This window comes from Amphiprion ocellaris, chromosome 12 (assembly GCF_022539595.1).
Source record: "Amphiprion ocellaris isolate individual 3 ecotype Okinawa chromosome 12, ASM2253959v1, whole genome shotgun sequence".
Lineage (NCBI taxonomy): Eukaryota > Metazoa > Chordata > Actinopteri > Pomacentridae > Amphiprion > Amphiprion ocellaris.
The window spans coordinates 7345067-7369231 of NC_072777.1; the positions used below are offsets into that span (position 1 = coordinate 7345067).

At 39.4% G+C, this 24165-nt stretch overlaps 5 protein-coding genes and 1 long non-coding RNA gene across 7 annotated transcripts; 1 reads left to right on the plus strand and 5 right to left on the minus strand.

Moving 5' to 3' along the window:
* Positions 1 to 2510: 2510 nt before the first annotated feature.
* Positions 2511 to 5680, minus strand: LOC129350127 (uncharacterized). 2 transcript variants are annotated; one of them, XR_008603387.1, is made up of 5 exons: positions 5563 to 5679; positions 4559 to 4652; positions 2960 to 3083; positions 2737 to 2855; positions 2511 to 2647 (listed from the first exon to the last, which is right to left on the minus strand). It is a non-coding gene; the product is annotated as an uncharacterized LOC129350127 (long non-coding RNA). The 2 variants fall into 2 exon arrangements; XR_008603386.1 differs by lacking the exon at positions 2511 to 2647 and having other exon boundaries at positions 2679 to 2855; positions 5563 to 5680.
* Positions 5681 to 7042: 1362 nt separating this feature from the next.
* On the plus strand, positions 7043 to 9459 carry LOC111572031 (histone H1-like). Its single transcript, XM_055015699.1, has one exon. The coding sequence runs from the start codon at positions 7077 to 7079 to the stop codon at positions 7677 to 7679; it is 603 nt and encodes a 200-aa protein (XP_054871674.1). The 5' UTR covers positions 7043 to 7076; the 3' UTR covers positions 7680 to 9459.
* Positions 9460 to 11084: 1625 nt separating this feature from the next.
* LOC111572056 (histone H1-like) lies at positions 11085 to 11981 on the minus strand. Its single transcript, XM_035950622.2, has one exon. The coding sequence runs from the start codon at positions 11947 to 11949 to the stop codon at positions 11341 to 11343; it is 609 nt and encodes a 202-aa protein (XP_035806515.2). The 5' UTR covers positions 11950 to 11981; the 3' UTR covers positions 11085 to 11340.
* A 2494-nt stretch (positions 11982 to 14475) lies between these two features.
* On the minus strand, positions 14476 to 23153 carry LOC111572051 (histone H3). Its single transcript, XM_023275533.3, has 2 exons — positions 22747 to 23153; positions 14476 to 14844 (listed from the first exon to the last, which is right to left on the minus strand). Exons 1-2 carry the CDS (start codon positions 23073 to 23075, stop codon positions 14523 to 14525), a joined length of 651 nt encoding a protein of 216 aa, XP_023131301.2. The 5' UTR covers positions 23076 to 23153; the 3' UTR covers positions 14476 to 14522.
* LOC111572004 (histone H2A-like) lies at positions 16364 to 17497 on the minus strand. The gene has a single exon (XM_055015700.1). The coding sequence runs from the start codon at positions 17292 to 17294 to the stop codon at positions 16908 to 16910; it is 387 nt and encodes a 128-aa protein (XP_054871675.1). The 5' UTR covers positions 17295 to 17497; the 3' UTR covers positions 16364 to 16907.
* Positions 23154 to 23697: 544 nt separating the features above from the next.
* LOC111572018 (histone H2B) lies at positions 23698 to 24165 on the minus strand. Its single transcript, XM_023275486.3, has one exon. The coding sequence runs from the start codon at positions 24116 to 24118 to the stop codon at positions 23744 to 23746; it is 375 nt and encodes a 124-aa protein (XP_023131254.1). The 5' UTR covers positions 24119 to 24165; the 3' UTR covers positions 23698 to 23743.

Genomic DNA, 24165 nt, shown 5'->3' on the forward strand with positions numbered 1-24165 from the left:
CTAAATAAAGCAGGAAGACACTGAGCTGCTCAGGTGTTCCTGATAACACCAAGCAGCCACCTGGACAGCCAATAGGAACACAGCTTACTGGAAGTCCAGAGGGCTGGGTTAGTGAAGGAAATTTAATTTAAAGTTGAAGCAGAAAGTTAACAAAGAAAGTTGAAAACCACCTTCTGATACCTGAAATCTCTGAGTTTTCACACAAAGAACACCTGAACATGTCAAACTGGTTCCATAGTAGAACCATCATTGTAAAAACGTCATAGTATGGTGTGTTGCTCAAAAAACATTAGGACCCAGCTGTCTAGGGTCGCCGAGGAGCAACACAAAAACACGACAAACGCTGGTTTCCAGGGGGTTAGGAGGCTATTTATTTGAAAGAGTGAGTTTACAACAACACAACATGTGAGCAGAAAAATCACAAAGTCTGTCTTTAGTTCAGCTGAAAATATTAGTTTTTCTCTTTTTTTTTGACCAAAATTTTCAGGAAGTAGATGAAGAATAATTAAAGCTCTGATGTAGAAGTCCAGCTTATTTTGGATCCTTGTGGAGAGTTTAATCTTAGAGTTTGTACAGCTGTTGAGTTTTTAGAGTCACATGGATTGTTCTGACATTTAATAACCGAGTCCTGAAATAAAATTACAGTTGTGGATTTCTGTCATTTAGTCTGGACTAAACAAATAACAGCAGCATAAATCTCAAACGTCATTATGAGGAGTCTGAATTGAGGTTTCTCACTTGATAATGATCAAAACATTAAATTTAGGTTGGTTGAAAGGAATATTCCACCTTAAATCTTTGAATGTTGACCTAAAAGGTTGGTTTCAGGAAGTATTCCACCTACAAGGTCCTCAATCATCCACCTTAAAGGAACATTCCACCAAAAATCCTTGGACATGCACCTAAAATGTCGGTTTAACCGAGTATTCCATCCAAAATTCTCAAAGAGACCTGATGGGCTGGTTAAAAGGAATATTCCACCTAAAACCTCAAATATAGACCTGAAAGGGTGGTTTAGAGAAAATCCTTCGGTGTAGACCAAAAAAGTTAGTATGGAGGAATATTCCACCTGAAATGTAGACCTGAGAAGTTGGTTTGGAAGAATATACCATCCTAAACATCCTTACATGTAGACTAAAAGACGGTTTGGAAGAAAATTCCACCTAAAATCCTCCAATGTAGACCTAAAAGGTGAGTTTAATGGTATAGTCCACCTAAAATTCACTACTGTGGACCTTGGAGGTTGGTCTGATGGTATATTCCACACAACATCCTTGAACATAAACTTAAAAAGTTTGTTCAAAGGAATATTTCACCTAAAATCTTTCAATGTAGACCAAAAAATCTTGGTGGAAAGGAGTATTCCACCTTAAATGTAGACCTAAAGGATGGTTTGGAGTAATATTCTACTCTAAAATCTTCCAATGTAGACCTAAAAGGTTGATCTGATGGTATATTCTACCCAACATCCTGCCCCTAGTTACGCTGCTATAGGCCTAGGCTGCTGGGGAACCTCTCTTGATGCACTGAGCCCTTCTCTAACTACCTATGTATTTACTATATATATACCATTATTGCATTACATTCACTCTGTTTCTTTCTGTGTCCTTTCTCCGAGTGTCCCTGGTCCCAGAGCTGGATGCTGGATGCTTCAGATGTGTGGCTGTGTTTTATGGTCCTTGTGTCCCACCCCCCCACCTCTCTATCTCTACCTCTACACCTCTATCTCTACCCCTCTATCTCTACCTTTCTCCCTCTTCTGTCCCTCTCAACCCGCCCGGCCAGCAGGCAGATGGGTCCCCCCACATTAGAGCCGGGTTCTGCTCGAGGTTTTTTTTCCCCTGTTAAAAGGGTGTTTTCCTTGCCACTGTCGCCTTTTGGCTTGCTCTGGGGGTCAGGCATATGGGTTCTGTAAAGCGTCTCGAGACAATTTGACTGTAATTGGCGCTATATAAATAAAATTGAATTGAATTGAACATTTACCTAAAATGTTGGTTTAATGGTATATTCCCAGAAGAACCCTTGAACATTGGGCTTAATGGTATATTCCACCCAAAATACTTGTACATGTACCAAGAAGTCAGTGTAAAGGAAATGTAGACCTAAAAGGATTGTTTAAAGGAATATTTAAACAATTATTTTCATTATTTAATAATCTGTTATCAGTCAGAACCCTGGCAAACTTTTTTTCATCATTTTTTTTTTAGTGGAAGTCACAAATAAAGGAGCTCTTGGTTTTTCCCGGCGTTAGTGAGTCAAAAGCTGCCGTTTCAACACAGAACGTTCACATGCATCCACAAACCTCTCAGCACTCAAACATCCACAGACAGGAGGCCAGCTGGACCGAGGCTCGGCGGCATCCTCAGACCCACGAGTCGGGGCGTCGGTGAACTTGTTGGTCCGGTTTGAAGGCCTCCATGTGGTCCAGTAGAAGTCCACGTAGTCGGTGTTGGCTTTGAACCACAGCGACTGGCCGCCATCAGGTGGACCGGCTCGTCCTCGTAGGACTCCTCCTGTAGCCTTGAGGGAACCACAGGAACATTCAGTAGTTGTTGGAGTTCTTCCTGTCAGGCTCATGGTAGAACGGCTCTGAAGAATCTTGTACTCGTCTTATCTGGAACAATCTAACAGCCTAAACTGTTAACAGCTGTGTAAAGAAGCAAACACACAGGCATAGATTAGGACTCAAACTAGATTTATTTTAGAAAACAAATCAACTTAGGGGCATTTGTTCACACATGTGGCTGAATAGGAGGCCGTCCAATCAGATTTGAGGTCTTCACTCTGTAGGTTGGTTGTTTGGTGAGACTCTTGGACCTCCATCAGCTGACGTGGATGTTTGATGGTCTTCCTCTCTAGTGCCAGATGATTCATCCATGAATTCAGCAGTTACAGACTGAAATGAAGCTCATGCTGCCGTTATTGAATTCCTGTTCCAGATCAAATGTTCAGAGCTCACCTTGAATGCAGCCGTCTGCTGTCTGATAGTTTTTCTCATTGTAGTCTTCAATAAAGTCTTTTTCCTCACGTCAGGATGTGGTGAGACTCTTTCTCAGTCTCTGCAGACGTCCCTCATTGTGCATCTAAAGAGAAGAAACAGAAAAACTGATCACTGCTTCAGCATCACAAACACTCTCCAGCATTGAGAGTGTTTTAGGAATTCATTCATTGTGTTGTGAACTTTGAAGGAGCAGAAACTTTACAGCTGCCAAAGATATGAGCTCCAATTCTGGATGTTTTAGGAAATGAAGTTCATCAAATGAACACTTGATTATTGCTGATAACTCTCATTAAATTACTGAAGAAATCCAACATAAAAACCTGTAAACTCTCAGGCAGCTTTTGTTAAAGTTTGTCTATAATTCTATCATCATGTTCTGGAACCAGGACTCTGCAGAAGTTCCTTCAATCAGATACTTGTGTGTTTCTATTTAAGGCTTCAGGTTTGAACGTACAGCAGAGGATTAGAAAGGAGTGATTTTAATGTTTAAATCAGTAGAGTAAATGTTTGGAGTAAAAATGATTAAAATTTTGATTTAGATAGATTTGTGTCATAAATAATATTGTAGAGTCTCACTTAAATATATCCAAATGAGTTCAGTGTATTTATATTTTATAGAATATTTGATTTCTTAATCTCAATACTGTAGGGTCTGACCCTAAATATTATAATAATGGTGTAAATTTAAATAATATTTTAGTGCAGAGTAATAAACTTTAATCAGCTAAACTTACATAATAAATATCACTGCACAATCTTAACCTGAACATTCATATTACTGAGGTAAATTTGCATAAATCATGATATTCTAGAGTATTAACTGGAATATTTCTAACATTAATCTTTATGTATTGTGCTGATAAACAACAATAACCCAACTTCCAGATAATATTTGTTGTCTGTGATTGTGAGACTAAATTCCTCCACATTGTGGAACTGGACTGCATCCCAAAATGGAAACATGGACAGAATTTAACACTCATGTATCCATGGCAACGCTAAAGTTTCTGCTTCTTACCAAAGTTCACAACACAAGTAAAGATTTTAATGTAAAACTTCAGGGATGACTGCTGACCATAAGTATTCTGATCAATACTTCATGATCAATATCAGGACAGATGTTACAATTCCAGCTGTTCCATTAGACTGCAGTTATTCACAGAGAAATTAAAACATCACATTCCTCATAAAAACTAGATGGGACTTTTATTAAATAAAGTGTTGGTGAATAAACAGTGTAAAAAGTGCAAAGCAGCTCCATTAAATCAGGAGATGTGAGACTTCCACAGCATGGATCACCATCTGCTGTGTTGATTCATAGCTGAATGTCAGAATGAACTGAGCTAGAAAAGCTGCTTTGAGCTGCAACATTACAGTCTGACAATCCAACACCACCACAGTTTTCATCTGGTTATTTTGCTGAATAAATTTAGTATTGAAATATTTATGCAAGTTTTTCTTTTCCTGATGTGTGTAAACATTATTTTGGCTGACTCTGTATAATGGGTTTCTGACAGGTCACCAGGCAACATCTTTTTATAATAATGACAAACATACCTGCATTCTACAGGAGTGATTTTCCTCATGTGCAGGTAAAGATGTGGGAGGAGCTTAGAGATGACAGGAGCAGGAGTCATCCTCACTAATTCAGCTTCCACATAGAAACAGAAAGACCACAAACAAACACACTGATATACTCTCAAACGTTCAACCTCACAGCCTCAAAATATCTGTTTAGGAAGTGTTGTGTTTCTAAATTCTGCTGAAAGCATTGACAGACATTCTCTTACAAGGTTGTGTAAAAAGCAGCCTGTCCTCTGAGCTACTGAGAAATCTTCCTGAACAAAGTTTCTACGTGTAAATCAGCCCAACAAAAACTAAAGCCTCAGTCAGAGATAACAGGTATTGCAAATTATAAACAGCTTTCTTTGTCAACTCAGACTTTCTGCTTCAACCTCACAGAAAAAGGGGAGTTTAACTCGTTAAGTGACTGAAAATGAACGGCTTGTGCAGTTCTAGATCCAAAAGTAGGATGTTTCAACTCATGTTTTACTACAAATACATACAGTAATAAATAAATACAATGGCTGGTTGTTAGTTTATTCACTATTAATGTCATTTTATATACTGGATTGAACTTGAGCAGTGGAAGAGAGAAGGAATTTAATGAAATTATAGAGATTCAGAGAGCTAATGTTGCGCAATGTTAAGTTAAGCGTTGTTTAATTCAAACCAGCTGAATGTTAAACTTCAGTGCAGCTCAACGGGTTTCAGTTAACCTTAAAGTAAAATAACTTTTTTAAAAGCTAAAATACACAGCAGAGAAATACAGGTTGAGAAGGTCATTCTAATAATGACGCACAGCTGCGACAGCAACTAACACAGGTGTTCAGCGGTAAGTTAGCCACCTGTGTTGATTAGCCCACTAGCTAACTTAGCCGCTTAGCTTGCTAACGCGTCCGGACCAACTGCTCAAACACGACAAAACACAACTCTTCACAAGTCGCTGACTTAACGTACAACAAAACAACGCTACAGATTAGGAGTATTTATCTTCTTACCGTGTTTTACTCCAAAGACAAGATCAACAGCAGCCAGAGATGCTACCAGTCGTGCCGACCATTGATACTCATAGACTAGATCCGCTAGCGCGCTGTCTTCTATATTATCTTTGGTCTGACCAATCACTGCTCTCTGGCTCCGCCCTCTGAGAATCTTGTTGACGTTTGGCTCCACACTTGCTGATGACCACTTCCGGTCTCAGAAAATGAAAAAAAAAAAGACCTTTTTTCGTTCCTGTTTCTGACTGATTTTATTTTTTGTTTATTCTAAATATAAAATGAAAATCAAAGCATTTTTAAAATTTCGTACATCCGTTTTTGATCATGAAAAGGAAAAACGCCTTGTATTGCAATTTTAATTTTTGTACTTTAAAATGAAGATCAAATAACCACTTGATTTTTGTTTTTTAATACCTGTTTCAGAACGGAAAATCCAATTGCCAGATAAATACACGGACCTATGTGCCATTATTTTTTAAAAATTTATTTTTATTTTTTATTTTATTTATTTATTCATTTATTTTTTTTTTTACAGTTTCCGCTCATTGTATTCAGTCGATTAATAGTTTCTTGCATCGCTTCACAAAACCAGCCCACAATAACTAAATATGTGTCGATCAGGATTAATAGAAAATTAGTTAAACTGTAAATTAACAGGAAATCTCAGTGTCAGTAATTCCATACAGGATCTATATATTATGTGGTCCCTCATAAATGTATGGAAGAAACATGAATGTAACTAAAAGATTTCCGAATTCATGTATTTAAACATACAAATGATACCATAAGACGATTTCTACACTCTATAATAGATACACACATTTAGAAAGACAACGTGGATCTGAATACAGAATACAACAAAAAACTTTAAAAATCCTAAATATTCAGAGAGAAGATGTAACGTTAGTTAAATCAGAGATTTATTAAAGTGTCGGTGCTTCTATAATCCAGCATTTAGTCCAGACAGAGTTTCTTCCAGCGGATCATTCAGACACCAGCAGACCCCGAGCACCGGCAGCGTCCGTGTGTTTACCGGCGGCCGAAACTCTCCGCTTCCAGGCCAACAAAACAGCGCAGCGCCGTCGTTTTCCTTCCACTGTGTCCTCACATGTTTCTGCTAAACGGAACACCGATGTTCCACCGGAGACGTGAAGCGTTTAGTCGTTTTAGGAGCACAAATGTGCAGAAAAGTGTCAACGATCCGCCTTCGGTCCCCGTGTGTCCGACAGCTTAGAAGCCTCCTGGAAGCGAGAGACAAAAAGCTGGAAGCCGAACATGAGCCCAGTGTGGAGGGACACGCGTGTCGTCGGCGTGGCAGCGACCGTGGAGTGTGAAAAGTTGATTTTGTGCGTCTTTTGTGTCCAAAACGTGTCGGAGAAAACACAAATGTGGCCGCGTTTGAGGAGGCGGCAGCCCGGTGTGGTGTGTTGCCTCTTTACGGTTCTCATGGTGTTTATAAGTCCCGCCTCCTGCCTTCAGCTCGAACACTTTGAGATAAACAGGGACAGAGAAATATGGCAGAAGAAGCTCCAGCAGCTGCACCGGCTAAAGCCCCGGCCAAAGCCCCCAAGAAGAAGGCGGTCCGGTCCAAGACGGACGGACCCAGTCTCCCGAAGCTGATCATCGCCGCTGTGGCCGAGTCCAAGGAGCGGAAGGGGATCTCACTGGCTGCGATCAAGAAGGTGCTGGCGGTGAAGAAGGTGGATGTGGCGAAGTCCAACAAACGCATCAACACCACCGTCACCAAGATGGTCACCAAGGGGGTTCTGACCCAGACTAAGGGCACCGGAGCCTCCGGTTCCTTTAAGCTCGCTAAGACGGAGCCCAAAGCCTCCAAACCGGCCAAGAAGGTGATCAAGAAGAAGACTCCCGTTAAAGCCAAGAAACCCGCCGCCGCCAAAGCTAAGAAACCTGTCGCGGCCAAGAAGGCAGCAGCTAAGAAGACAGCGGTCAAGAAGTCCCCGAAGAAGGCAGCAGTCAAGAAAGCTGTCAAGAAGACGCCGAAGAAGAGCCCCAAGAAGCCCGCTGCTAAGAAGCCCAAAGCTGCAGCCAAGAAGCCCGCAGCCAAGAAAAGTGCAGCCAAGAAGCCTGCAGCTAAGAAAGCTGCAAAGAAGTGAAGCTGCTTCATCTCCACTCACTCATCAGCAAAGGCTCTTTTCAGAGCCACCACAGTCTCCACTAAAGAGCTGCTGCCTCACTCATCACTACATCACCACTCAACATCACTGCTCACATTTTAAAGCTCAACAAGGTGGAAACTCTACATTCAGCTCTAAACTATTAAATTTTAAATTACTATAAATCAGTCTGTAAAACACAAACACAGTGGCTTTTAAAGGAGCAGCACTTAAATATGCTAAATTAAAAATAACTTGCAATTCCAGTATGATGCATTAATTACTTGTGCCTTTTATAATAATCTTCACCATTTTAAAGGAGCAGGACTGAGCTCTTCCTGTCTGAGGAGGTACTGTTACCTCCTAGTTTATTTGTCTTTGTCAAGAAGAACAATAACCTAAAAAAGAAAAATGAAAAGAAAAAAATGTCAAAATAGCAGAAATAAATTTGACTACATGTTTTCAACAGCACTATCATACTGTAAATGCGTACTAATATAAGCTGAACTTAAAAGAAAATTATCTTTGCATTACTATTAAACAATTAGTCCAAACTTATCCCTTTTAATCCCACTGGCAACAGTTGTTGCTGCTCATTTTTCTTTTAATTTTTATTCTCTAAAAGTGCTGCTTTGGCATTGGACAGCTCATGCAAGTTTTAAAATCAAAGAATAGGTTGTCTCCTCTAAATTGCATCAACATCATGTAACTAGTGTGAATGGTCACATGACTAGGCCTCTTTACTTCCTGCCTGCACTGATGGAAGGAGATGTCTGCCTCAAACTTGTACAAGAAGAATTTAAATACCTTAATTAACAGATGTAACTGAGATATTTTGTACATACATTTTTAAAAGGGTCTACTACTCATATATAATGAGAATTTTATCCCTGCATGCATCTTTTGATCATAAGAAGAGTAAATGTAAGCATGGCAACATTTGTTGCTGCTAGCATAATACATAGTCATAGTGTCACGCTATTTGTCAAAGGTTTTGGCTGTTTATCCAATTTATCTTATGTTTCTTTTTTTTCTAAACAGTTTAAAACTATCAGAGGTTTTGAATCATCTAGACTTAAAAGAGCCCCAACCTGATATGTGCTACATCACAGTCATTCCTACAGTATAAAAAGATGCAGTTAAAGTTGACTGATAGTGACCACTCAGATAGAGAGTAGCAGGTACCGAGGAGAAACAGGCCATTTGTCTGATAGACTCCTGAATGGTGAAGCAGAGGTGACCAATCTGGAGGATGATGAAGATGTTCACTTGATAAGTCTAGACCATGCAATAACTACCCTTTAAAATAAGCAAAATAGGAACAGGGTTTTTAAAATATCACAATGACCAGCCACATCCAATAAACCAGATTTTGTGACCTATGGAGGAACTGCAGCAGACTGCATGAAACAAACTAAAGCAGACCTTGTTGATTTGTTCCTGCTGATGTATCCTCTAACTCTAAAGGTGTTCACAAGATGATTCCATGCACAAAACAGTTATCGGGTGCATGAAAGCATTATGTACACTCATCTTCTGGTCATGATGTTAGTGGTCAGTAAATAGTCAATCTAAGCTACTGCCACAGTGTGAATTTATCTTATTTTTCTAAACTACGGTCAGTTCTTATTTTGTAAGATCAAACAGTCTTAGCTCTACGGTTATTGAACTGTTTTATGAGACTGTGAAATGCAGTAATTGTAATGTTGTCGGTTTTAGTTCTCTTCAGTATGCATTGCCATGGTATCTTTATGTATCTTATAAACAATGTTCCCTCTAATTTTTCCTGACCCACAGCACTCACTTTACACCTGGCACAACGGCTCTTTTCAGAGCCACACATGTTCACTAGCAGAGCTCAGCATCCATGATGATAGTCACCATTTATTTAGTTTCAAATAAGCCTGAAAAGCTATTTGGGCAGTGTATGTGTTACATGCACTTTTCTGAAAATGTTGATGTCTTTTTTTTTTAAAGAAGAGACTAGCATTAATGTAATTGCAGCTGTCTGGAGCAAGTATTTCGTAGTGTAGGAGTTCCTAGGCAATATATTGCAAGTGGTGTCTTTGATTAGATGTAGTTGTTAGATACACTGCTGCGCTTCATGTTATCTTAAACCTATAAACACGTGTCCCTTCCTGCCTCATCTTTAACAGCCTACTATGACTGCATAAAGACAGACAGCGTGGCCCACACTGTAAAAATCACGAAAGGCACAGTCTTCACCTCACGTTCACATTGATTTGGTCAGTTTGACTCAACCCACTGAAACTGCCACCGACTGTCCTCTTTTACGTCCGCAGATCAGCTCCATCTGTCAGTCCAGATTCACATGCTGCAACAAACGTTTTTTTGGTTGTTTTTTTTTTTTTTCAGTCACACACAAACTCAATGAGCATCTGTCTGGTTCCTATTATGTAGTAAAACATTGTAGTACCAACATATATTTAAATCGTCTTACTTCGTTTAGAATGGTTTCAGGCAAACGCATTTGAAAATGAACTGAATCCAGCTTTCTCCTTCTGGATTTAGATCACTACAACTTCAACAATTACTGTATTACATTGGTGAGTTCAAAACAAATCTGCATCTCCAAAGTACAACAATTTTAGAAGGAATCTGTTTTCTCAAATGGTGAACGATAATCAAAGATGTATGATGGATGTGAACAACTATGATGTTAACCTAAAACCACTTTGTCTCATTCGGAACAAATAGTTCAAAAATAATGCAGATTTTTCTTTTGATTTCAATTCATATCAGTGCATGTTTAGAGCAAGATGATGGTATTGAAAACATGTACACTTTCTAATTAAATTCTGCTAATTTACATTTTATTTAAATATATAATTCTCATTTTGTTGTTCTTTAAAAAAATGTTCTCAAAATGATGTAACACATTTGATAAACTAAAATCAAACTCATAATAAATGAGAAAATGTGATATGCCTCCTCAGATAGAAAATGAACATTATTATCAAAGACATAAGTCCTAAACACAACGGAATAATGAGATTATAAATTATACTCAATTTAAAATAGAAAAAACAGAAATATTGTAATCATTGCAGCTATTTTTCTTTTTAGTATAAACAATTGTCAAGAAAGTCACGATAAAAATGATAAAATATAAACTGTTAGAGAAGAGGGGTAGTAGTAAATAACTTTAAAATATTACATCCTTAAGTTCTAAATTACATTTCAGTTATTATTTATATATAAATAGAAATATAAGTATACAAGTATTTTCCTCAAGTAGCAACTTGTTGGTCTGATTATTGTCAGAGCTTATTTGGATTGTCTTTCTCTGGGCGTTATAAAAGTCAAGAATAAGTCTTCAAACCCTCCTTGTTATTTTCAACCTGTGAAACTATAAACACCACATGGGTTATTTACAAAGTAAAGCAATTTTGAGATTAAGGCTTTAATGATTTCATAGACTCAAATGGTGGAAAGATACAAAACATGCATGAGAAAAGAACAAGTGAAAATCCTTAATACGACTAAATTTTCACAAAAATGTATTAAGTTCTGAATGTAATCTAATGAATGTATTGTGAGAGTGGTGATGTAGTGATGAGTGAGGCAGCAGCTCTTTAGTGGAGACTGTGGTGGCTCTGAAAAGAGCCTTTGCTTATGAGTGAGTGGAGATGAAGCAGCTTCACTTCTTTGCAGCTTTCTTAGCTGTAGGCTTCTTGGCTGCACTTTTCTTGGCTGCGGGCTTCTTGGCTGCAGCTTTGGGCTTCTTAGCGGCGGGCTTCTTGGGGCTCTTCTTCGGCGTCTTCTTGACAGCTTTCTTGACTGCTGCCTTCTTCGGGGACTTCTTGACCGCTGTCTTCTTAGCTGCTGCCTTCTTGGCCGCGACAGGTTTCTTAGCTTTGGCGGCGGCGGCGGCGGGTTTCTTGGCTTTAACGGGAGTCTTCTTCTTGATCACCTTCTTGGCCGGTTTGGAGGCTTTGGGCTCCGTCTTAGCGAGCTTAAAGGAACCGGAGGCTCCGGTGCCCTTAGTCTGGGTCAGAACCCCCTTGGTGACCATCTTGGTGACGGTGGTGTTGATGCGTTTGTTGGACTTCGCCACATCCACCTTCTTGGCCGCCAGCACCTTCTTGATCGCAGCCAGTGAGATCCCCTTCCGCTCCTTGGACTCGGCCACAGCGGCGATGATCAGCTTCGGGAGACTGGGTCCGTCCGTCTTGGACCGGACCGCCTTCTTCTTGGGGGCTTTGGCCGGGGCTTTAGCCGGTGCAGCTGCTGGAGCTTCTTCTGCCATATTTCTCTGTCCCTGTTTATCTCAAAGTGTTCGAGCTGAAGGCAGGAGGCGGGACTTATAAACACCATGAGAACCGTAAAGAGGCAACACACCACACCGGGCTGCCGCCTCCTCAAACGCGGCCACATTTGTGTTTTCTCCGACACGTTTTGGACACAAAAGACGCACAAAATCAACTTTTCACACTCCACGGTCGCTGCCACGCCGACGACACGCGTGTCCCTCCACACTGGGCTCATGTTCGGCTTCCAGCTTTTTGTCTCTCGCTTCCAGGAGGCTTCTAAGCTGTCGGACACACGGGGACCGAAGGCGGATCGTTGACACTTTTCTGCACATTTGTGCTCCTAAAACGACTAAACGCTTCACGTCTCCGGTGGAACATCGGTGTTCCGTTTAGCAGAAACATGTGAGGACACAGTGGAAGGAAAACGACGGCGCTGCGCTGTTTTGTTGGCCTGGAAGCGGAGAGTTTCGGCCGCCGGTAAACACACGGACGCTGCCGGTGCTCGGGGTCTGCTGGTGTCTGAATGATCCGCTGGAAGAAACTCTGTCTGGACTAAATGCTGGATTATAGAAGCACCGACACTTTAATAAATCTCTGATTTAACTAACGTTACATCTTCTCTCTGAATATTTAGGATTTTTAAAGTTTTTTGTTGTATTCTGTATTCAGATCCATGTCGCAACTCTTTCTAAATGTGTGTATATATTATAATAAAATGTAGAAATCGTCTTATGGTATCATTTGTATGTTTAAATACACGTATTAATAATCTTTTAGTTGCATTAACGTTTTTCACATTTATTCTTAATCACATAGATCTTGTTTGCAGTTACTGATACTGAATTCCCCTGTTAGATTACAATTAAACTAACTTTTTATTCATTCTGATCAACACATTTATTTATTGTGGGCTGGTGTGGGAAACTATGCAAGAAACTGAAACTGTAAAATTAATTAATTAATTAATTAATAGCACAAGAATTATTTACATCCAGACTGGAACTACATGAGAGGCTCAAATCCTATTGAAATATAATTTACAAAACATTCTGAATCATCTAACATCAGCCTGTTTTTGCTGAGTGGTTAAGAAATCAATGACTTTAGTAAAGACAGCAACATGCAGCTGTCACTAAAATAATTGTTCTATCAAAACAGAAAATTCCTTTTTTAATTAAATATCTTGGCTACACGATAAGATAGTTTTAAAAGTTTGATGAAGACAAAGACTATTAAGAGCTTTATTAACCAATTAAATGATCTGAAAAACAATTCTATAACAGACAAGTAACCAGATCAGAGACTTTAAAACTTGAGTTCTCCTCCTGGTCTTAGAACCTGTGCTGCCAAGTTTTGAAGTCGTTGGAAAAGAATTATGGTCTTTTTTGGGTTTTCTTTTTCGTAGTTTTAGAGGACTTGTCGCAGTCGGGCAGGATTTTTAAGTGTTAAAATACTTAATTTGGTAGCAATCTTGATCAGCTTGTTAACATTCAGAGTTCACAGTTTTTTTTTTTTTACTTTTCTCTCCTACTTGCTGTTCCTGAGTCACTTTCACTCTGTATTTCTCTAATATCATAGTTTTGTCATCCAATACCAAAATACTCAATTTCAGAGCATTTTTTTTTTACCTCAATAAGTGGTCATTAATACAATGAACCAGCAGGCTGCTGCTCTGTACACAGATTTATGTAAATACAATAACTGGATACACAGATATGACATCTTAAAAATCACACTTCTAGCAACAACTTCACATTAAACATCCTGTAATCAATCAAAATTATTCATGTATTTATAACTGATCGAGCTAAGCTTAGTAAGAACAGAGAAGCAGAATTAATGAAAACCAAAGCAATATTTTGGAGCATGTCGGTTATTATCAGATAAACATTTTCTTGATCCCACAGTGAGGAAAGTCAGACTGGATGGGGAGAGACCAGTATCATGTGTTGAAATTCAAATTGAACTTATTGATCCAGGTTCTGTCACCAGGTTCAGGTTCCCTGTTTTTCCCCATTGACCTGATTAGGTCTGGACTCTTCTCCAGGTCTCGTTTACTTGTTACTCATCCACTTTCTTCCAATAATTGGCCTCACACTCACTGATCTTTCCTTTGCACCCTCCTCAGTTCTATCTCTGACCTCCTTTTCTCCAGCAGCAAACACAACAGGAATAAACGTGTGCAGAATTATATATATATATATATATATATATATATATATATAAAAAAAAATTTTTTTTTTTTAAAAATTAAAAAAGGGAGACTGATCATAAACAGAGAGAAAGACTTGACTCAGCCGTCACACATGATACTTTCTTGAGTAGCAGTTATTTTTTATATGCATGGTTACTAAACATGAACAGCGTACTTTGGTTATCTTGCAAAAACATGGAAACAGACAATACCGTCGTGTTATATACACATATATATCACCTCATTAAGCAGAGAAAAAAAAAGCCATATAGATACCAACTCAAATCACAGCAGACTGCATTTAGTAGGACCGAGCTCTCTCTGTAGATGTGTGGCCCTGAAAAGGACCTTTGTTTTGCTGCATCATCGCTGACTTTAACCTCCGAAGCCGTACAGAGTGCGGCCCTGCCTCTTCAGAGCGTACACCACATCCATGGCGGTCACCGTCTTCCTCTTGGCGTGCTCGGTGTAGGTGACGGCATCACGGATGACGTTCTCCAAGAACACCTTCAACACACCGCGAGTCTCCTCGTAGATCAGACCCGAGATACGCTTGACTCCACCGCGGCGAGCCAGACGGCGGATAGCGGGCTTGGTGATTCCCTGGATGTTATCCCGGAGAACTTTACGGTGACGCTTAGCGCCTCCTTTACCGAGTCCTTTCCCTCCTTTGCCTCGTCCAGACATCACTGCTTTTCTGTAGACTTCTACTCAATGATGCCGCTGCTGGATTCACGGGCATTTAACTCTCTACTGAGGACGTGATAGAAGACAGAAGCGGTCCTCCTCTTCTTCTTCTGTGGATGTTCAATGCTGCTTAATAATGAACCTTCTTTGCTCCATCAGCGCCACCAACTGACCAACAGCAGGATCAGCAGCTGCTGTCTTTATGGATCCTTCAGCAGGAAATTCACACATTACAGCAGCTGAGAAGATACAATAAGAATTGTGTTTAAAACAGAGCACTGTCACCATATAGCACACACAAAGCAATAATACAATATATAAACATGAATCTAACATGTCATTTAAAATAGTAAAGGGACCATCAAATCAGATATTAACATTCACTGTGGTCAGCAGAAGAAATGTTAGTTTTGGGAACAAACATTTGAAAAAGTATTTTTTGGTGGTCATATTGATAAAACCCTGAAACGTCAGTTTGTGCGTAGTGATGGTTTATCTTAATGGTGCTTATTGTATTTATTTTACTGATCTGTTGATCTGTTTAACACAGGATCAGATATCATGGTGATCTTAGAACGTAATATTCTGAATACTCCAGCAATACTCATTTCATTGTTTAATCAAATGTATGTCAATGACAGAATAATCACAGTTGCAATTTTTTTCTGCAATGTATTAAATCAGTCACAATATTGAGCTGCAAATTCTTAAATGATAATGATCCACAAAAATACAACGATCAAAGCAATCAGCAAAAAAATGCATTCAGATTTAATTCATGTCTTCAACAGAATATGGAATTGTTCCAAGTTTGGTCCTACAGATCACAGTTTTGACACAGCTGAAAGCGCTGTAAAGCTCTGCAGATAAAGTGTGTGGCTCTTAAAAGAGCCGTTGTGTGTGTAGATGATGAAAGTGTTTACTTGGAGCTGGTGTACTTGGTGACGACCTTGGTACCCTCGGACACGGCGTGCTTGGTCAGCTCACTCAACATCACTTCTCTCATTGTAAAGCTCAGCAAGATGCTCTAAACTTCAACACTTAGATATTAATAATAAATCAAATTTTAAAAATCCACATCAGTCTGTTTGAAACAACTGGCTGTTATTAATGTGTTCAATAGATCTAGAGACTTTAAATATATTAAAAATAAGAACTGAAATGTAATCAATCATCAAGTTTTTTATTATTTTTTTAAAAGATGCATTTAATACTATCCCTCTTCTCACTAAGTATATATTTTACAACTTTAAAAAAAACGTAAATACAAAACAGCATAATATCTTATCTTAATACTGATGTTTTTCTACTCTTTGTTATAAGTATAATTTGTAATTCCATTATGTTGTGTTAATTACTTTTGCCTTTGATAATAATGTTCACCATTTTAAAGGAGCAGGACTGAGCTCTGTATCTGACAAGGTGCTGTTACCTCCTAGTTTATCATTTAGTCTTTTTCAGAAAGAATAAAAAACTAAAAAATTAAAAATGGAAAGAAAAATGTAAAATTAGCAGAAATAAATTTGACATGTTTTCAACAGCACCATCAAATTGTAAACACGTACTAATATAATTTGAATTTAAAAGAAAATGATATTTGCCTCACTATTAAACAATTAGTCCAAACTTAATTGTTCTGATTCGGAATTGTTTTGGGAAGAACTGCGGACGTAAGAGAGGACAGCCTGTGGCATTTTTCACTGGGCGGAGCCAAACAGACAAACTTTTATGACCGAAACCAACATGTTCCAATAACTACAGATTTAGTCTCGAATATGGCATTTGCTAGATTCATGTAGTGTTCATTGGTGTTTCTTTTTATTGTGGTTGTTTTGTGTGCTATATCACACTGTGAACAACACTGTTGTACACGGGCAGGGTGGTTTGTGTCCTACAAAACCATTACATTCTAAAGTAACTTAATTGGTGCAACAACTGTGTAATATAAGATGACGGTCTGGATGTTGCACCAACTGTTGAAGTGTTTGAGACGTATGAGAACGTTTGCCTTTTACCAGAAGACAGTGTTTGGCTCTGAAAAGAGCCTTTGTGTTGATCAGCAGGTCTCCTGCTTTACTTGGACTTAGCGGGCTTCTCGGTCTTCTTGGGCAGCAGCACAGCCTGGATGTTGGGCAACACGCCGCCCTGAGCGATGGTCACTCCGCCCAGCAGCTTGTTGAGCTCCTCGTCGTTGCGGACAGCCAGCTGCAAGTGACGGGGAATGATGCGAGTTTTCTTGTTGTCTCTGGCGGCGTTTCCAGCCAGCTCCAGGATCTCAGCGGTCAGGTACTCCAGCACAGCCGCCAGATAGACGGGAGCGCCGGCACCCACACGCTCCGCATAGTGGCCCTTCCTCAGCAGTCTGTGGACACGACCCACCGGGAACTGAAGTCCTGCCCGGGAGGAGCGGGTCTTTGCCTTGGCTCTGGCTTTGCCGCCGGTCTTTCCACGTCCAGACATGTTTCAGAATAAACGCTTCTTAATGGGAGCAGAAATGAGAATAACGTCAACGTGACAAACCGCAGTCTTATATAGGAACACAGCTGCTCACTGATTGGTCAGAATGAGAGGGAAGTGTGATCGTCCAATCAGAGGAGAGTTATTGTTAGAGTTATTACAGGCTTTTTCTGCTCTAACTTTATTCTACAGTCACTGTAAAAATTGAGCTCAGAATATGAATGAAAGCTGATGCACCTGTGAATAATAATGACAATAATATATCAGTAATGGTTGCTGTGTTAGCTCGAACCTCTGGATGCTACATTTGGGTCCATTTCTTCTCTGTTCATGGTAGATGTCTTCCAAGCAGAAGAAGCCCAGAGCTATGGAGATGAGGAGGGGAAGTTGTCTAGTCTGAGAAGGTTTGCTGCTTCTGAGGCAGGAAACAGACCAGCAGCACCCAGAAGAAGTGGCATGATCTGTATCTGAAGGTAAAGTCAGTAGTAATTGTGCAGTTACCAGGGATAAAGCTAATTCACCTAAAAATGGGATTCATTTTTATGATTTGCTCAGACTGTATTTTAGATAAATTTCTGATGCAGATGAGGGGACGGTCGTCTCTGTTTGGAGACACAACATGTAGCTGTGGTTTCCATAAAGGAGCTGTCACTGATCTTTCATTAAATTAATCTTTAAACGTCTTTAAGGAAACACTTAACTGCCACATCTGATCCTCTTCACACTCCAACAGCACAAGATGTGGAGACTCCTCCAGGTCTAAAGCTGCACTAAATGTTTCAGCATTGTAATGTGGCTGTGTCGTGGTATTTGTATTTCTCTATTGACCCTAGCAAAACTTTTCAAAGCTTTATTTAGTTTTTCTTCTGCATTGTTGTATACAGCTCTGGTCAAGTTGCTTTAATATAGGCACTGTCTATTGTATGTAATTAACTCCTATATTTCTTTGTGTGTTTTTGTGATTCCCGCTTAAGCTGCACATTTTGTCACAAATCTGACCTTTATTTCTGCAGCAGTGCTTTTCGTGTTTTTGTACATAAATATCTGTATAAAAAGGATCAAACAGACCTTTTTGCAGAGTCAGACTAAAATGACATGATATGAACAGTATGTATTCAAAACCATTTCATAACTGATCCAACTGGCCTTGTTATTTGTCAGAGTATTGTACAAAAACAATAACTGTTCATACTGTTTTTTTTTTTTTCAATAGCACATAAGAAAAAGCAATTTTTCTGTGGATCAGACCGGTTAGCAATACATTTACAATAGGCCACTTGTATTTTATATGGCAAAATTAGTTATATCTCAAAGATTAACAACAACTGGTTAAAGTTTGTGTTGGAATATACTTGTTAAGAGCTGGGATTAAACTGACAACCTTCATATCCACAGCTTCCCACCATCATCCATCATCTAAATTACATATTTTGCTTAAATTATTGAAATTCAAGTAAGAAATTGCATTCGTGCATCAGAATGGCAGCAAAGCTGAGAAAGGCTCTCAATTCACCTCTTCTTTTTCTAATTTTTCTCAACTTTTTTCCTTCTTTATCCCCCCCTCCAAAAAAACGCACTACTGTTCCCCAGCTCAACTTTTGTCTGAGTCCAGAATATCCCGAAACACGTCCAAAATGACTCAAATTTGTCCACAGTGATCCAAAATAAATTTAAACTCATCTGAAATGACTGAAAATTGTTTAAAATTACTCAAAGTTTGCCTATATTGACTCAAAATAGTTCAAAATTACTGATAAATGGTCTGAAAAACTCAAAAATAAAGTCTAAAATAACTAACTCCAAAATGATCCAAAATGGGATTCATATTGGCATTCTGTGTAAATATCTAAAAACTGGAACCTTGTCTGGTCAAATTTTAACACATCAGATTCTACTGATGTTAGAACCTCAAAAGTTGGTGAAATGCTGATCAAAGACTGCATTTTAGTAGAAATATTGATCCATCCATATATATATATATATATATATATATATATATATATATATATATATATATATATATATATATATATATATATATATATATATACACTAACATGAACTTTATGGAAACACTATAAAAGCCTGATTCAAATTTTGTTTTCCTTTTTCCAATTTTATGGCTGTGGGAGTTTCTGCAGATATTAAATCCTTAAAATGGCTTCTCTGTTACTGTTTTTATTTTTATTGAGAGTGAAAATACAAATATGTATGCAAAAAAAATGGCCAAAATATTTTTCAGAACTTTCAAATGGGTCTCAAATAAGAACTAAGTGGCCTCCACACAGGATCTGAATGGGTGGAGCAGCTTATTTCCTGGATTCTGACTGAACACAGATTGAATCTTCAAGCTGCTCTTAAAGTTAGACACAAACCAGCTGTTTCCACTCGTCTTTCCCACCTCAACCGTCTGTCTCATGATGTGAAGCTGGAATTTGAAATTTAATGAGAATCTATTAGAAACTGTACCAAACCATGCACTAAAATGAGTCAAATAATAAATTTGGACACAAAACCCAAACAAGAAGTGCACATTTAAAATAGTTTGGTTCAATAGAAATTAATTCAGTCAGACTGTATTTGTACAAAACCTTTAGCACAATCAGGATGGAACACAAACTGCTTTACAGAACAAAAGAATGCCACAAAAACCAATCCTATATAAACCTTCTAAATGAAGGAGTGGATGAAAACAGGGAGTGAAGGAACACTGTCAGAAATAAATGCAATGAGGAGACATCAGCGGTAGAAGAGAAAAAAAGAGACCAAATGTAAAAATACAGAGACAAATAAATGAAATACATGAAAGAATAAACAGAGAATAAAGTAGAACTAATATCACTTAAAGTCAGACTAAAAGGCAGCTTAGACTTTTAAAATATCCACAATTTCTGCTGCCCTCAGGTGTTCAGGAAGAACGTTCCAGAGATGTGGAACACAACTCCAGTTCCTTCAAGCTCGCCAAGACGGAGCCCAAAGCCTCCAAACCGGCCAAGAAGGTGATCAAGAAGAAGACTCCCATCAAAGCCAAGAAACCCGCCGCCGCCAAAGCTAAGAAACCTGCCGTGGCCAAGAAGGCAGCAGCTAAAAAGACAGCGGTCAAGAAGTCCCCGAAGAAGGCAGCAGTCAAGAAAGCTGTCAAGAAGACGCCGAAGAAGAGCCCCAAGAAGCCCGCCGCTAAGAAGCCCAAAGCTGCAGCCAAGAAGCCCACAACCAAGAAAAGTGCAGCCAAGAAGCCTGCAGCTAAGAAAGCTGCAAAGAAGTGAAGCTGCTTCATCTCCACTCACTCATCAGCAAAGGCTCTTTTCAGAGCCACCACAGTCTCCACTAAAGAGCTGCTGCCTCACTCATCACTACATCACCACTCAACATCACTGCTCACATTTTAAAGCTCTACAACATGGAAACACTACATTCAGCTCTAAACTTCAACAATATAACAGAAATAGAAAAATTGCTCTGCACTTCCAGTCAACCTCTGCAATCAATTAATACAATTAAATCCACATCAGACTGTGAATCAGGCAGAATCTGGATTAGAGTTTTAAATCAAGAAATTCCTGATGCATTCATATGATTCATGCTGCATATTTCTACATCTTGTCTTCTGCATTGAATGAAAATAGTTCAGGTATATTTTCAGTAGTACAGCTCAACATTCATGCATCAACCTTTAATCACAGCAAACTAATAAATCCCTGAGTATTTATTTGATGATATTCAAGCTTTTTCCATCTTCAGGTGAAAATATTAAATAATTAGACCAAGTTACTACTGGGGAGAAATACATTTACATACATTTGTACATTCCTCTGTTCTGCCATCTGTATATATTAAATGTAAGAAGTGAAATGTAATTTGGAACTGAGGATGTAATACTGATATTTTAAAATCGTTTTACTACTACCTGTCTTCACTACATATATATAGCAATTTTTATAGTTTGACTTTCCTGACAGTTTTTATGCAAAAACAGCACAATATTTTCAATTATTACAATACTGCTGTTTTTTTCTGAATTGAGTATAATTTATAATCTTATTATTCCTCTGTTGTGTTTTGTTGCTTTAATAATCATGTTCAGCATTTTAAAGGAGCAGGACTGAGCTCTTTTGTTTCACATGTATGTGCTTAATTATTATGAGTTTGATTTTAATTTATAAAATGGGTTATATAATTTCAAAAACTTTTTTTCAAAGAACAATAAACTGATTATATTTAAATAAAAGATATACAATTAGCAGACATAAACTGGACAATATACAACATGTTTTCAAAAGCATCACCATACTGTAAACAAGCACTAATGTAAGCTGAAGTCAAAAATGGTTTACGGTAGACATCATTGTTGTTCACCTCCATTATAGTTCACGTTTTGAGAAGAGAGATTCTGTCAAAAACATGTGGACATCAGAGAAGCAGATTTGATTTGAGGTATGGTCCAGAATTCACCAGTCTAATTCATTAGTCATTAGTCAAGCTGGATTCAGTTCATTTTCAAATGTGTTTGTTTGTCCCCATATTTTACGACAGAAGTCGAATGATTCTACATATTTATTGTCAGAGGTAAACCAGATTTTGCCACCAGATGATGTATTTTTATACATGTCTGTGTTGATCCTTTGATGACTTTCTGCTGCTATTTTGTGGATACATGAGTTTGGTTGAGTATCAGTACATATTTGTACAAGTGAAAATGAATTCTTTCAAAGTAGCTGTTGCTGTATAATAATAACATTAATATTATTAATAAAGTTAAAATGCCTGAACCACCCTAAATGAAAGAAGCCAGTTTAAATATATGTTGGTACTAGAATATTTTTGCTACATTATAGGAACCAGACATATGCTCACTGAGAGTTTGTGTGACTCTGAGAAGAGTCCTTGGTTTGACCCGGGCTGACAGAGAGGGCTGTTTGCTGCGGACGTAAGAGAGGACAGTGAGTGTCAGTTTCACTTCTAGTAGGCTGTTAAAGGGAAGGAAACAACGGAAGAAGGGACACGTATATGCAGGTTTCCAGAATTTCCCTGTGGGGATTAATAATGTCAGTCCAAGTAGAAGTTGAGATGAAACATATGAGTGTAACTAACAATTACATCTAAGATGCCACTGCAATAAAATGCCTGGGGACTCCTACACTGCAATGTACTTGCTCCTCCTGTGGAATATTAAGTCTCTACATAAATATTTATAACATGTATTGTAAACAATTCACTTCCATTTTGTTCAGAAAGCTGTATGCAAGACACAAGTTTCCCAAACCGCTTTCCACAATGAATTGAAAGTAAATAAATGATTAATGCAGTTATGTGGTGAACATGTGTGGCTCTGAAAAGAGCCGTTGTGCCAGGTGTAAAGTGAGTGCTGTGGGTCTAAGCTCTCTCTCCACGGATGCGGCGGGCCAGCTGGATGTCTTTGGGCATGATGGTGACCCTCTTGGCGTGGATGGCGCACAGGTTGGTGTCCTCGAAGAGACCGACCAGGTAAGCCTCGCTGGCCTCCTGCAGAGCCATGACAGCGGAGCTCTGAAAGCGCAGATCGGTCTTGAAGTCCTGAGCGATCTCTCTGACGAGGCGCTGGAAGGGCAGCTTGCGGATCAGCAGCTCCGTGGATTTCTGGTAGCGACGGATCTCTCTCAGAGCCACGGTACCGGGACGGTAACGGTGAGGCTTCTTCACACCGCCGGTGGCCGGGGCGCTCTTGCGGGCAGCCTTGGTAGCCAGCTGCTTCCTGGGAGCTTTTCCTCCGGTGGATTTCCGGGCGGTCTGCTTGGTTCTGGCCATTCTGCTTCCTCTGTCTTCACTGGTCCAACAGTAAAACACAAGTGGAGACTGAGCGGCAACAGCGAGCTTATATGGAGAGCGGCGGAGCAACGGCAGCTCTGATTGGTCCAGAGCGGTGCCGCATGTGGGGTATCAGAGCGTGTATTGGATGAAATGAATGTGACGTTTGAAATAAACCCCGCCTCCACAGCAGCCGCCATCTTTCATAAATCCTGATTTAAACTCGTCTAATTTTATACTGAAGTTTAAATGTTTTATTTTATTAGTTCAATGACTTAATTCCTTTATTTTCCTAAAAAAATAACACTATGGAAAGCTTCTTGGCTCATAGAAAACAAGATAAAGACAACGATAAAGAAGGAATTGTATTGAAGAACTGTATTTAAGCACTGAGGAAAATAGTTTTGGAAAAACGTGAATATTGAAATGTAGTGTCTAAAGTTTTGCTGTATAAGGGAGCTTTAGTGCGGTGTGTAGTGAAATCCTGTGTGCTTATAACGGCTTGTTGCGTTTTGTGTAAAACGCTTTATGCTAGTAGAATAAGAAATTGTTTCAAATTTGGTCCTACAGATGACAGTGTGGACACAGCTGAAAGAGAATCTAGAGCTCTGCAGATCAAGTGTGTGGCTCTTAAAAGAGCCGTTGTGTGTTGTGGATGATGAAGGTGTTTACTTGGAGCTGGTGTACTTGGTGACGGCCTTGGTTCCCTCAGACACGGCGTGCTTGGCCAGCTCACCGGGCAGCAGCAGTCTGACGGCAGTCTGGATCTCCCTGGAGGTGATGGTGGAGCGCTTGTTGTAGTGAGCCAGGCGGGAGGCCTCGCCGGCGATCCGCTCGAAGATGTCGCTGACGAACGAGTTCATGATGCCCATGGCCTTGGACGAGATGCCGGTATCGGGATGGACCTGCTTCAGCACCTTGTACACGTAGATAGCGTAGCTCTCTTTCCTGCTCCTCTTCCTCTTCTTGCCGCCCTTTCCGGCGCTCTTCGTCACCGCTTTCTTGGAGCCCTTCTTCGGGGCGGACTTTGCTGGTTCTGGCATCTTTCTCCGTCACTGTAGTAACGATTGAAGCTCAGAGCAGAGAGAGG

Excerpts from the sequence above, each read along its gene's own strand:
- LOC111572031 (XM_055015699.1), top strand. The coding sequence starts at position 7,077 with ATGGCAGAAGAAGCTCCAGCAGCTGCACCGGCTAAAGCCCCGGCCAAA.
- LOC111572056 (XM_035950622.2), bottom strand. The coding sequence starts at position 11,949 with ATGGCAGAAGAAGCTCCAGCAGCTGCACCGGCTAAAGCCCCGGCCAAA.
- LOC111572004 (XM_055015700.1), bottom strand. The coding sequence starts at position 17,294 with ATGTCTGGACGTGGAAAGACCGGCGGCAAAGCCAGAGCCAAGGCAAAG.
- LOC111572051 (XM_023275533.3), bottom strand. The coding sequence starts at position 23,075 with ATGGCCAGAACCAAGCAGACCGCCCGGAAATCCACCGGAGGAAAAGCT. Across the intron at positions 14,845-22,746 it reads CTCTTCGAGGACACCAACCT|AAAAGCAGTGATGTCTGGAC; the intron begins GTGCGCCATCCA and ends AGAAGTCTACAG.
- LOC111572018 (XM_023275486.3), bottom strand. The coding sequence starts at position 24,118 with ATGCCAGAACCAGCAAAGTCCGCCCCGAAGAAGGGCTCCAAGAAAGCG.